The 12680-nt window shown below is 45.0% G+C and overlaps 1 protein-coding gene across 4 annotated transcripts in view; it reads right to left on the bottom strand.

Annotated features, from left to right (window-relative positions):
* Positions 1-5216: 5216 nt before the first annotated feature.
* The window catches only part of LOC134358588 (microtubule-associated protein 1A-like), a 181281-nt gene continuing 173817 nt past the window's right edge, over positions 5217-12680 (bottom strand). For all 4 annotated transcript variants that reach the window (XM_063070990.1, XM_063070991.1, XM_063070992.1 and 1 more), the window contains one exon: positions 5217-12174. In XM_063070990.1, coding sequence (XP_062927060.1) covers positions 12019-12174 — 156 coding nt within the window. In that variant the 3' untranslated portion in view covers positions 5217-12018. The remainder of the gene's footprint in view (positions 12175-12680) is intronic.

Below are 12680 nucleotides of genomic sequence, written 5' to 3'. Positions count from 1 at the left end.
TGGAGTTTCCCCAGAGACTAAGTAATCCCTTAACTGAGCTTCAATCTGTAAAACAGGGCTGACTGCCGGGTGAGAGCTGTTCTTTCAGAACCTCGTTATAAATATCGACTTGGTCCTGTTACCTGCTGCACTGTGAACCAGCACTGGCTCATTCAGACTCGTCAACACTCGGCCACTGTGAGCCTTACACACTCACAAGGACAAGTTTCCATTTGCACGTGATGGTCTCTGCCCTGTTCGAAGTTCTCTTGCCTCTGCATCTGGGTTCATGCCTAGGGCCTTGAATTCAAAATCTAGCCAGCTGGCCCCTGTACTTCTGAAAGCCCCTCCTTTCAGTTAACAATAGGCTTCCAGAATTAATCTTAAAATGAGGCCGAAACAATCCAGGAGGAAATCCTAGAGCACTTTGGGCAGTCTTTAGATCGGAATCTGGATTCTCTTCTCTAGGGTGCTGTGGGGTCTAGGATAAATCAAAGCTTTTGAAATTGCTGACTTTAGATTGATAGCACATCAGGATTAAAGATTTAGCTTTATTTGTCACATAATAAAGGCATCCGTTAGTCTTGCGAGACCATGGATCTGTGCCTGGAAAGTCTTCACTCTCCAGGGCGCAGGCCTGGGCAAGATTGTATGGAAGACCGGCAGTTGCCCATGCTGCTAGTCTCCCCTCTCCACGACACTGATGTTGTTCAAGGGAAGGGCAAGGGCCAATACAGCTTGGCACTTGTCTCATTGCAGAGCACTGTGTGGTTAAGTGCCTTGCTCAAGGACACAACACGCTGCCTCGGCTGGGGCTCGAACTCACGACCTTCAGGTCACATGTACATCAAAATTTACAGTGAAGTACATCGTTTGTATCAACAACCAACAAAATATGAGGAGCGCTGGGGGAAGCCCTCAAATGTCACCATGCTCCCAGCACCAACATAGCATGCCCACAACTTATTAACTCCAACCCTTACACCTTTGGAATGTGGGAAGAAACCAGAGAGAACCTGCATGGTCACGGGGTGGTTGTGGAGAACTGAACCCAGGTCGCTACTGCTATCGAGCATTATGCTGCCCCGTTGCCCAGAGCCAAGAGGGTAAGTGGGGTGAAGGTAGATCAGGAGTAGCCAAAAGGACTGCTTCTGTGTTGAGTGGGTGGCTGATGGTCAGCACAGACTTGAAGGGCTGAAGGTCTAGCAGTTCTCCCACGTGAGGTCACAAGGTCCTGTCAGTTCAAAAGGACCCCGCAAGTCCACCTGACAGGACCTTGGGGTGGGGTAGGTGGAGACCTTGACCACACCAGGCCTAGTGCGATGATGCTGAAGATTACAGCTCTTACACCGAGCTCTATGGGGATGTTGTTTCGGGAGTCTGGGATCAGACACAGACTCAGAATAAGGAGTGGTTCATGTAGAATGGAGATGAGGAGAAATTTCTTCACTCAAATGGCCAACAGTCTTGTGAATTCTCTAATCCAAATCTCTAAGCGCTCTCAGTCACTGAGCTCAGGTCTTACTAGGAGAAGCTGAGTGAGCTAGGGATCTTCTCTCTGGAGTGAAAGAAGATGAGAGGTGACCTGTACAAGATAGATAGAGTAGGCAGCCAGCACCTTTATCCAAATGGATAATATGAAGGGGAATAATTTTAAGTGATGGGAAGAAAGTATTGGGGGGGGGATGAGAGAGGTAATTTTTTTTAACAGAGTGGTGGGTGTGTGGAGCGTGCTGCCAGAGGTTGTGGTAGAAGCAGGTACTTTAGGGACATTTAAGAAACTTTTAGGTACACAGATGAAAAAAAAATGGCAGGCTACATCGGAGGAAAGTGTTAGATTAATCTTAGAACAGTAAAACAGTTAGCAGAACGTCATGGGCCAAAGGGCCTGCATTCTACTGTAATATGCTATGTTCATTCGCAGTGAAGACTGGTAAATGTCTGGGAATTAAAGGCTGTGAGGAAAGTGGAGGAAATGGGACTGATCAGTGATGATCCTGGTGAACAAGGGAGCAGCTCAGGGTCAGATAGTCCAATCCTATCCATAATTCTCATAATCCTACTGACAGAGCCTTTCCAAAAACAAAAGATGTTCCAGTTGTTTTTTTTTCCCTCCAATGAAAAGCTCATGAAACTCTTCCAAGATGAGGTAAGGATTGTTAGGTGGCAGCCATTCAAGACTTGGCAGGTGACCTTTCATCTGAGACGGAATTCAGACCATTATAATAAAAGCCTGGGCTCTGAATTGCCGCTACCTTTGATGCAGTGGAGCCACCTTCACGCTCAAAATAAAATGATTAGTCCCCTGGTGAGTCGGTGTGCAAACCCCGTGACGCATTCGCTATTGGATCTACAGCCTTTGAGCTCGTCCCATTGAACCCCAATTCATTGTGTGGTCCCCACCCCTCAGGGCACTCATTATTGCAAACGGAGGGAACCAATTCTGCTCCACCGAGAGAAATTTTTTTGCATGGTTCTTGTCTTGCCCTGGGAGAGGCCAAGCTTTCACTAATCTCTCCCTCGCTCTTGGAACACAATGGTTCCTTACAAAGTCTTTCTGCAGGGATGAATGACGGCTGTGCTGCCCTCCGCACGCCCTCCCCTCCCGTCCCCTCCCCTCCCCCTGCCCCTGCCCCACGCAGACAAATGCAAACCATGAGTCAACAGGTGATGTCATGGTCTGTACCCTCTCCTACAGCAGTCAGCCAGACCAGACGCACATCCCGTTCCAGAGAGCAAGATTATGCCATTGTGTTCTGAATGAATACGAGTTAGTTGGGACTGCAACCAGAGCCTGTCACTGAGTAAACATTTAAGGGATTATTTTTCCCACTGAAACATTAAGTAATTTGTACAGAAAAGCCATGAAATAAATAACCCTTGGTTTGTTCAAAACAAAGACCAGCCTTCTGAATTGACAAGTCGGTGCTCTGTTCCTCTCTGTGGAGTGCTGGAAATTTCCCAGAAACATTCATTACGTCAGCCTCTTTCCCCCCCGCCCCTCCAGCCCATCTCAGCCCCTCGCTCCAAGACAACGGGGATGATCTTGGCCGGTTGCTAGTCAGTTAAGAATGACTGTTAAAATCAGGGTGGCACGGTAGCGTCGCGGATAGTGCGACACTATTACAGCTCGGGGCTTCGGAGTTTGGAGTTCAATTCTGGCGTCCTCCGTACAGAGTTGGTATGCTCTTCCCGTGTGTGCTTCGGTTTTATCCCGCAGTCCAAAGACCTACTGGTTAGCATTGTAATTGCCCGTGTATGTGAGGTGAGGGCCTCCGACGGTCCGAGTTGACCATGGATATTGTGGTCCTAGCTGTCTAAGTCAGCGCAGTACGACGCGGAGAGCAGGCTGTTGCCCATGTAGCGAGCTCCCCCCTCTCCACGCATCTGATGAACCCAAAGGGACAGCAGAGACTGACACAGTTTGGTACCAGCGGCTTCGCAGAAGTTGCCAATCAGCATTGCACTCAAAGTAGGACTGCCTTAGGGACCCCAGCGCCCGATTTTTCTCTCAGACTTCACTCCTGAAGCCTTCCTCGTGAGCCGGTATGAGTCACAAGACAGCAGATGCTTGAGATCAGAGCTTTCCTTCTCTTAAATGAGCTGCCAAACTCGGCTGACAAGTCCCATCTGTCCTGTGATCAGACTATTAAATAGGCAAGTTGCTGGGCCAGAAGGACCTGTTCTGTGCTGTTACTTTAAATAAAATAAAAATTGAAAAATTAAAAAAATAGCCGTGGGTGTCCTGATCAACAGGTAGCGCCCAACCAGCTGGGAATGGTGCAAGTGAAGGGGGTCTGTGTGGACACTGACCATAAGGCAGGGCGACACAGTAGCACAGTGGTCAGCAGAACGTTTTAGAGCACCAGTGATCAGGGGTTCGATTCCCACAACTGCCTGTAAGGAGTTTGTACATTCTCCCCATGACTGTGTGGGTTTCCAGTGGGTGCTCCCGCGTTCCACAGATGTACGGGTCAAGGTAGGTTGTAGACATGCTCTATTGGCGCCAAAAGCATGGCGACACTTGCAGGCTGCCACCATCACATTCGGACTGCATTCATTGCTGCAAGCAATGCATTTCACTGTGTGTTTCAATGAACGTGTGACATAAAGCTAACCGAACATAGAACACTACAGCACAGCACAGGCCCTTTGACCCACAATGCTGTGACAACTTTCTAATTTACTCTAAGATTAATCTAATACTTCCCTACCACATAACCCTCCAATTTCCTATCATCTATGTGCCTATCTCAAACGTCCCAAATATATCTGCCCCTACCAGCACCCCCGGCAGTGCTTCCCACACAACCTCCACCTTGTGCAAAAAAACCTCACCTTTTACATTCCCTCCTACACTTTCCTCCAATCACCTTAAAAAGACGCCACCTCATATTAGCCATTCCCACCCCGGGAACAAGTCTCCTTCTATCTATGCCTCTTGTCATCTTGTACCACTCTGTCAAGGTCTCAGTTTCAAACCTCTCACTTCCCTTTGTTCCAAAGAGAAAAGCCCCAACCTGCCCTCAAAGATGTGTTCTCTAATTTAGGTAGCATCCTGGTAAATCTCCTCTGTACCCTCTCTAAAGCTTCCACGTTCTGACCAGAACTGAACCCAATACTCACAGTGTGGTCTAGCCACGGTTTTATAGAGCAACATCAATGTGACTGGCGCCTCCCCTCCCTAAATCACCAGTGCACGGCAGCTGCAGCATGCACCCTTCACAAAATCCGCCAGTTACTCACTGAGGCCTCAACACCTCCCAACCCTGCAGCCTCTACCACCAAGCGGAAAGGGCACGAATGCACCACCACCTACTGGACCCCCTCCAAGTCGCGCATCGTCTTGACCTGGAGATGCGTTGCTGTGTCTAGCTCTTGGATCCCCATCTCAGGAGCACTGTGGTGCTACTGTAGTGGTTCAAGGCAACATGTCAGGAGACAAGTAGGGACGGGCAATAAATGCTGGCCTTTGCAACATTAGTCGTTGGTGAACTCCAGGATTGGGATTTCCTGCCGGCAGGAGGCACGAGGGCCAGTGTCCCCTTGGGTACGCAAATTGGCCAGCCTGGAGTTCAGGGTCTCAGTCAGGAGTTCAAAACTCAAAATGCAAGAGAGGAAGAGATTAGTAAAAGCCAATCCAGTGGGTATTGGTCAAGTAATTTAACCAATCTGGCCAACGATGAACTGAACAAACAAACCAGCGCAGGGGAAAACACCCCAAGACTTGCACAACTGATCTCAATAGATGTATTTTATTGGCAATAATCAGACTGTTCCCCTTTACAATAAATTTCAGTAGTTTGCAATTAAAGAGATACAGAATATTGCACACAAATTCTGAAGAACTAAATATTAATATTGCGCAGAGATGATTACTACAGTGTTGTCGTTTTTACACCATGGAACTGAAAGAGTAGGTTTTCAGTATGTTTACAGGTCCTTATAATTAAGACAAGTTGCTTTTTATATAGTTTTCCAATTTTTTTAAACCATTACATACAGGAATAACATAGAAATAAATGCACGCATGCAAAACAAGCAAGAGGACTTTTCTGAAAAAAGGTTTGAATTAAATTCCCAATGGTTTTACTCTACAGCAGAGTTTTCCCCCAAATTTACTCTCCTTCTTGGATTTAATCTCCCAACAATTTTGGAAGACTTTTTTTTTTGTTTCTTAAACTGAATTCTGCTTTTATTTGTCTCGTGCTAAACATTGCCAGTAATGTGGGCATGGAGTTAAATCAGCCAGACACATCTTCCGTGAGATTAAGGGCTTGATTTATTCACAGTTAGACAGTAAACAGACAGCATTGTCAAAGAGGCCAAAAGTGAGCACGAATTTACTTATTGAATATTATGTTCCTGGTTTCCTAGCTAAAGTATTAACTTGTGACAAATTCTTTAAGTTGGTCTCAGTTTCTACACCCAATGTACAGTCTTTAATACATTTCCCCCTTTTTAAAATTTAACAGCATCAATTGAAAATTCCAGACATATCATTATATTTAAAAAGTCAAACAGCTTTCTATATATATATCTTTAAAGATAGGAAGAGGCAGACGGTGCTTGTTGGGTACGTAAGGAACATTCATAGTGGCACTTCTCCTACCTCAAACTCAGTGCATTACACTTAATTCTGCAGCTTATTGATATGGTTCAGGAAAACAAAATGGGGTGTGTGATGGATTAATACTGTTACACTAACTTTTGAGCATTTTACAACAGAAAGAATTATCACTGGTCTGGGAGGTGTTGATTTTTTTTTATTCTTAGTAAGCAGCTAGTAGTTTACCAGCTGGACACTAAGCAACCCAGTCATTAAAATAAGAACTAAGAGTTTTATAAACTCCAGAGGGAGTTCCCCTTTCCCTCCTTCCAATGTGCTCTGTACAGGAGCTCGGATAGGACACTTGTGGTTCATTGATGTACGGGTCCCTTTTTAATAATACTAGGAGTACACATTCAAAAGTCAAAATGCAAACAAAGGCCCACTCTACAAGAACAGAGGATTTGGGTGTCAGGTAGAGTACAAGACTTCCTGAACAGGACAAGTGACCATCCAGAGCGAGCTGTCTGGATGCAGAATAAAGTTAATGGAATAAGACCAGCTTAAGAAAACACAGCAGCAGAGAGATTCAATTTGTAGCTTTTTTCATAGTACATTTTCCCAAGTTTCTCACAAATTCAGATTCTTATTTCCTTGACTAATGTTCATAACAATTCCTGTTAGACAGCTCTAGGCATCAGGTACCTACTTCTTTGCCCCCAACCTAAGTCCATCCAGATTTTTTTTCAATCAAAATTTAGAGGTACACCTCCTCCACCTCCTACTCCCACACACACCTGCCTTGGTTGTCGTGCCTACACACAATGAAAGACCAACTAATTGTTTCCCTTGCGGTGGGAGGAAATGGAAGAAGCTTTTTTTTTTGGAGGCCTTCCAATGTCGGCCTCCTCACATCACATAGAGCAACTAAGCTGAGGTAAACCTCACCAAGCCCGAAGCAGGAACAGACAGATGTATCAGCAATTTTCACGCCATGGGAAAACGCAAGGATTGGACAGAGCAGGGCAGATGTGTGAAGATTCCCTCTCACACCCCTGGGTAGAGTTGAACAGATGTTTGATTTCCTTTGGCAGAGTTAAAATGGAATTGTGAACAAGAGATCACAAGGTTTGTGAACATCACTGGCCCCACTCTGTGCCCATTTCCTCACTCCCTCAGGCAGAAGAAACGAGAAGTCCACCTTCCAGGCAATTACTTAGAGCTACTGCCCCTCGAGACCCCAACCATTCTCCAAATCACCTTCACCCAGTTTTCCAAATCATGTCCCCATGTTTCAAGGCTCTACCATCTTCCCAACCCCTTCATTACCAAACTTTCTCTCTCTCTCTCTCTCTCTAGCTCCACTCCCCGTCTCTCTCAAATTTAGGGATGCTAACCTCCCTCGCTCATTACTGTAAAGAGAGAAGCGCCATTACAGAAACCTTTTGGGAAGAATTAATCTCCCCTCCTACCCCAACTTAAAGCTGTGACCATTTGAAATTCAGTACAAAGCTCTGTTTGAAAAACATGAAGAAATTAGTTTCACCCTTCACCACTCCCCACCCCCACCCACACGCTCACTCACCTCATACAGGAGAGTAAAGACTTTTGTAAAGCAGGATAGTGTCTGAGTCACAAAGGCAATAGATTGGATTGATGAACTGGTGGGGAACTGGGAATCACAATCTGCCTAACCTTTGGGAATCAGGTAATGTTTCTTTAAAGGAGTGATGCCTGGCTGGGAAGAGGTTAGGATTTTGTGAGGAAGAATTTATGTGACATGGTCTCGGCTACAAGGGTTCTCCCTACAACAGCATGGTGCTGACATGGAATGAATATTCTGATAACTGGATTGAAAAGTTCTCTCAGAACTTTCCCCTGGGGAAATTCGGTGTGTGGGGAGAGTGACGATGGAGGTGGGGAATGATGAAACACATCTTGCCAGATTCCAGGTCACCTCCACTGCAGTGGAAAAATGAACATCACCAAGAAAAATATGTCCCAATAAAGCACAGAAATAAATTCATCGTCCCTTAGATCTACATTTTCTTTTGAAAAGCATGAATTCTCAAAGTTCCAAAATTAAAAATGAGAATGAGCAACGCCTGCAAATTGCACCTCAATAAACAGGGCACAAATGTAAACATGTCAACTTGCAGCTACAATACTGGTTAGAGTTGTGCTTATAAATTAAGAATGTAATCTATATAAATCTATATAAAACACTGAAACTACAAGACAAATAAATTATTAATTAAGCTTCATGAGATCTGGTCTCCTTCTGAATTTCCTATAACTGAACATCTGGATATAACCTGCTCTGTGATGATAGAAATGTACAAGAGTATTGGTACCAAAGACAGGTTGGGTTAGGAGTCTGCTATTACAAAGATAGCTCTCGTCCAATCCTTTTGAGAACACAAAACAACAGAGTTCCCATTAGTCTACAAGCATGCCTACACTAACAATATTCCCTCTAAATACATAATTTTTTAAAAAAAATCTGCCTTCTCCCATGTATTCATCTTTATTGTAAGGTCAATGGGGAAAACACATCAGATGAAGGTCTCCCAGTTACTGGTTACTTGGCAATCACTATTTAACCCCCGTCTGTGCTTCAGGTATGTGCAGGAGGGAGGAATAGAGAGAGGTAAACACTCCCCTCGTTCTCGACCTGCCACTACCAGAATTGGGATGCAGTGCAATGTCTTTTCTGTGGAGACCTTTCCGCCTCTGGTCAGGACACTGCAGCTCGTCATTCAGTCTTTTCCAAAAAAAAAATTCATTACCTACTTCTGCGTCCGCGCTAGAGTTTAATGTAGAAAATCTGGAGAAGGGCCTGTCCTCTCGTTCAGACAACTCACCAACTTCTCTTACCGTTCTACTAATTCCCTAATGTTCCAACTGACCTCGCACACTTGTGCTGATCTAACTAGCTCACTGTAACAGCACGGTGCTGACAGCTTGCAAAGAAAACAACTGGACGCACAATGGTAAGTCAACTTGTTTGCCTCATCACTCTCATCCTGTCTGCCGCTCAGAAGATCCAGCAAGTATCATGGTTAACCTAACACGGTTATGTGTATACATTAGATGTTGGCCATTTTGGGGACACTTTAGGAAATACAGACATTGTACACGCCATATTAAAGCCCGAACCAAGAGCAAATCTACATACCTTGGTATAGAATGCTTGGGCCATCCTATCCAGCTTTCTATATATACGTACGTTAAATATTTACACACTCACACACACACCATCTAGCTTCCAATATAGACACAGGTGGGGAGTGACTGAAATAATCTATACCCACCCCCCACTAAACACAGTTCAAAAATGCTCAGGATATGCGATCCACATGACTAACATTCTATCACCTCCTCCTGTGCACATATAAACAGGCCAATTTCAACCCTCACTTGCCTCTTCCTTCAAGTTGCTTTGTGTTTGCCTTCCCATTGGGTTTTTGGTCTGGTTTTCAGTTATCAGACCATGGGCTGCTGGGGGTTAAAGACACCCCATTATATTTGGTTGGAATATTCAAACGATCTGCTACCCTGCAGTGGAATTGTGCTTCCTGTCATTGGTCGGGTTGGAGCTGTTAGCTGTGTAGAACAGTCACCAGTGCAGGCACTGAAAGTCACGGTACAGACCTATTTACTGAGCGGTGAACTGCTCAGAAATGTGACTGATTTACTGGGGGTAGGTAGTATTTACTAAGGAAATTTACAGTGGGTGAGCCACCCCTCCAATCTTATAACCTGTAGGGCCAGTTTATTCTGCAAATCAATACTGAAGTCCCGTAAGATGCGAATAGCTTGGGGAACAAGCAGATTCGACCAAGTACAGTTTCGAGCACATGCTTGGGAAAGTAGGATATCCACACAGACGGTACGCAGAGCTGTGGTTTGCGCTGAATGCAATAATCACCCATCTCCCCAACTAAACTGTTTCCAGGCTCTTTCAACTCATCCTAAGGTCACAAATCCAAAGGTTGCATCTGTTTTGGTCCGCACATGGTCAGTTTTCGACCTTGTGGGAGCTTAAGGAAAGGGACAAAATAATTAAAAAATGAATGCAGATGGAGACATGACAACGAAGCTTTGCTTACTACATGTCTGTCAGTGGAGCGCAGTAAATTGGCAACATAACGTAACGTAGCCAGTCCCAGCTCTGCATCGCTGCAGCAGTAGTGCATTAATTAGCTACATTCATCCTAATGTCTAAGGCAACCACACCTGGTATTTCAGCTTAATAGAGGCTACTTGCACACTTTGGTTTGTTAAAAAGGCAATATCCAACATTAGCCCTTCCTTCTCATGATCTGATACTCACAGTGAGGGAGCTGTGTCCTCTCAGTAACCTGGTGGCATTGATGGGCCATTTATCACCATGGGGTAGGAGCAGAAGGTCAAGGTAGGACCTCTACTCAAAGCAATACCACATCAATGAGTCTCTATTTGTAAAAGGAACAGAATTATTCCATTAAAGCCATCGTGAAGATTGAACAGATGTTTACACAGGAGATATTACGCAAGTGTTGGCTTGTAATGTGATGAACACTATGATGCAAGGTCACGGTCGTACACACTTTCCTTCTTCAAGCCTCCGTCTGTAGCCTACACGTTCCAACACCAACGTTACTCCCCCACTAGGTACAAATGCTTCCAAAGACCACTGCCAGAAACACACCGCCTCAGGAACCAACACGGCCAAACACACCCATTACAGGGTGATCAGAACCTGCAGTGTGCACTTAAAGATCGACAATTCAAGAATGACAATTTAAACCAGATATTGCCTTCTTAAAGAGACAGGTGCTTTTGATAGGCTGTGTCAAGCAGTTGAAACAAAATCCCATTGAGATAGCTTTCCAAGCTCACACATCACAAGTTCTTTATACAACTCAGAATTTCATTACACAATTTAAATTAATCTATAGGTACAAATATAGTGAATTGGTCTTTATTCCAAGTTCGTTATCTATCTAGTGCAGGAATAGTTTTGATGTCCCATCATTTTTAACAGGATGCTGTCTCTTTAAATACAATGGATTGCTATTGTTTCAGAGTCTCATTCACAGTTTACATTGTAATCCACGGCAAATGGTTAAAGTGTCTGATTGTTTGGCAAGTGCCTTCGTTTCCTTGCATGGATCATCTCAAATAGGTTTTATCAGTTGTTGCTTTGAGAGAATCATGGGCGATGGACAAAAAAATAAAATCAGCAGGTCCCTTGGAACCCAAGCAAGAGATGTCCAGCATGCAGTTAGTCTGGGCCACCCACCAACACCCAACAGCCCTGCCTTTTACACTTGCACCCAATAACATTGACTCCCCATCGAAGACCTGCCATAGCTGGCCTTATTACTGGGGCAACCCTGTGTGCTCTGGGCAGTTTGGAGAGTGTGGGGGGGCGTGAAATCAGGCACAGCCCAATTAGGATGTCCTGTCTACAGCTTCATTGGGCTTGTAGCTGCTCTTCGCCCCTGGTCTGGCTGAAGACAAGGATGGAGTGCCGCAGTGCTTGCTATGGGAACTGGGAAACGTAGGACAGATTGAAGATTTCTTTCACAAAACGTGTTCCAACATTAAGGTCCCTCAGAGGCAAAAGAACCCTTACCCACTAAAACCGTACTAGCTGTGGAACCAGCGAACTGAATGATTGGCTGCCGGCCCTCAAATCGAGCAGTGGGACAAAACCTTGTAATGAAAACTTCATCTGTCACACCAATAGAGTCCCAACTCCAGTCACAACATATACGAGATGAATTACAAGCAAACAGCCACTCTGAATAGCAAATTGGTCTCCAAACTAGTCCCCTATTCACGAGGGGGAGAGGTCAATGCACTCACACTATCAATTGTTTCCTTAGCAGTAAGCTGCAAATCTAGCCTTAAATGAACCTAATTAAAGAAACGATTAGTGGAGGAATGGAATGAAGAAGCAGGGTTTCTCCCCCCGGCCGCCGATCGAGGTTGGCTGGAGCTCAGAACTCGATCTTGCATGCCGGAAATGACTCGTCCTGCATTACAACGGTGCTGCTGCTGGCCAGTACCATGATGTTCAGGTTCTGTTGCCGCTCGTGGGTCTGCTGGTACCACTCTCGTGTGACTTCTGTGTCGTGGGTCGGGATTAGCGTCACCTAGGACAGGGAGACAAAGGTTCCTCTGTTAAAACAAGCCAACAACAACAAAAAAAAAAGCCTTTCAAGACCAGCGAAGATTGACGAGGCCAAGCCTTTGTGGTCTGCTGAAGACACCCATTGTCACCATTTCTGTCTGACAGCACCTCACGTGCAAGAGTAGGGCACTCCACCCGGTGAGTTGGAAAATAGGCCACATAGTGAGTGAGGCATTAAGAATCAGAAGCAGGTTTATTATCACGGACATATGTTGTGAAACGATAGGAGGGGTATGGAGGACTATTGTCTGGGTCCAGGTCAATGGGACTTGGTAGGATAATAGTTTGGCAGGGATTAGATGGACCGAAAGCCTGTTTCTGCATTCTATGACTCTATGACTTCTGAATTTATTGTTTTGCCACAGCAGTTCAGTACAGTAGTTAAAGAAATCCTATAAGTTACAATAAGAAATATATAGAAAAATAAATAAGTAGTGCAAAGAAGACAACAGAAAGTGAGGTAGTGTT

This window comes from Mobula hypostoma, chromosome 18 (genome assembly GCF_963921235.1).
Source record: "Mobula hypostoma chromosome 18, sMobHyp1.1, whole genome shotgun sequence".
NCBI classification, from domain to species: Eukaryota; Metazoa; Chordata; class Chondrichthyes; order Myliobatiformes; family Myliobatidae; genus Mobula; species Mobula hypostoma.
Note: the sequence above shows the minus strand (reverse complement) of the source record. Positions and strands in the feature narration are given on the sequence as shown.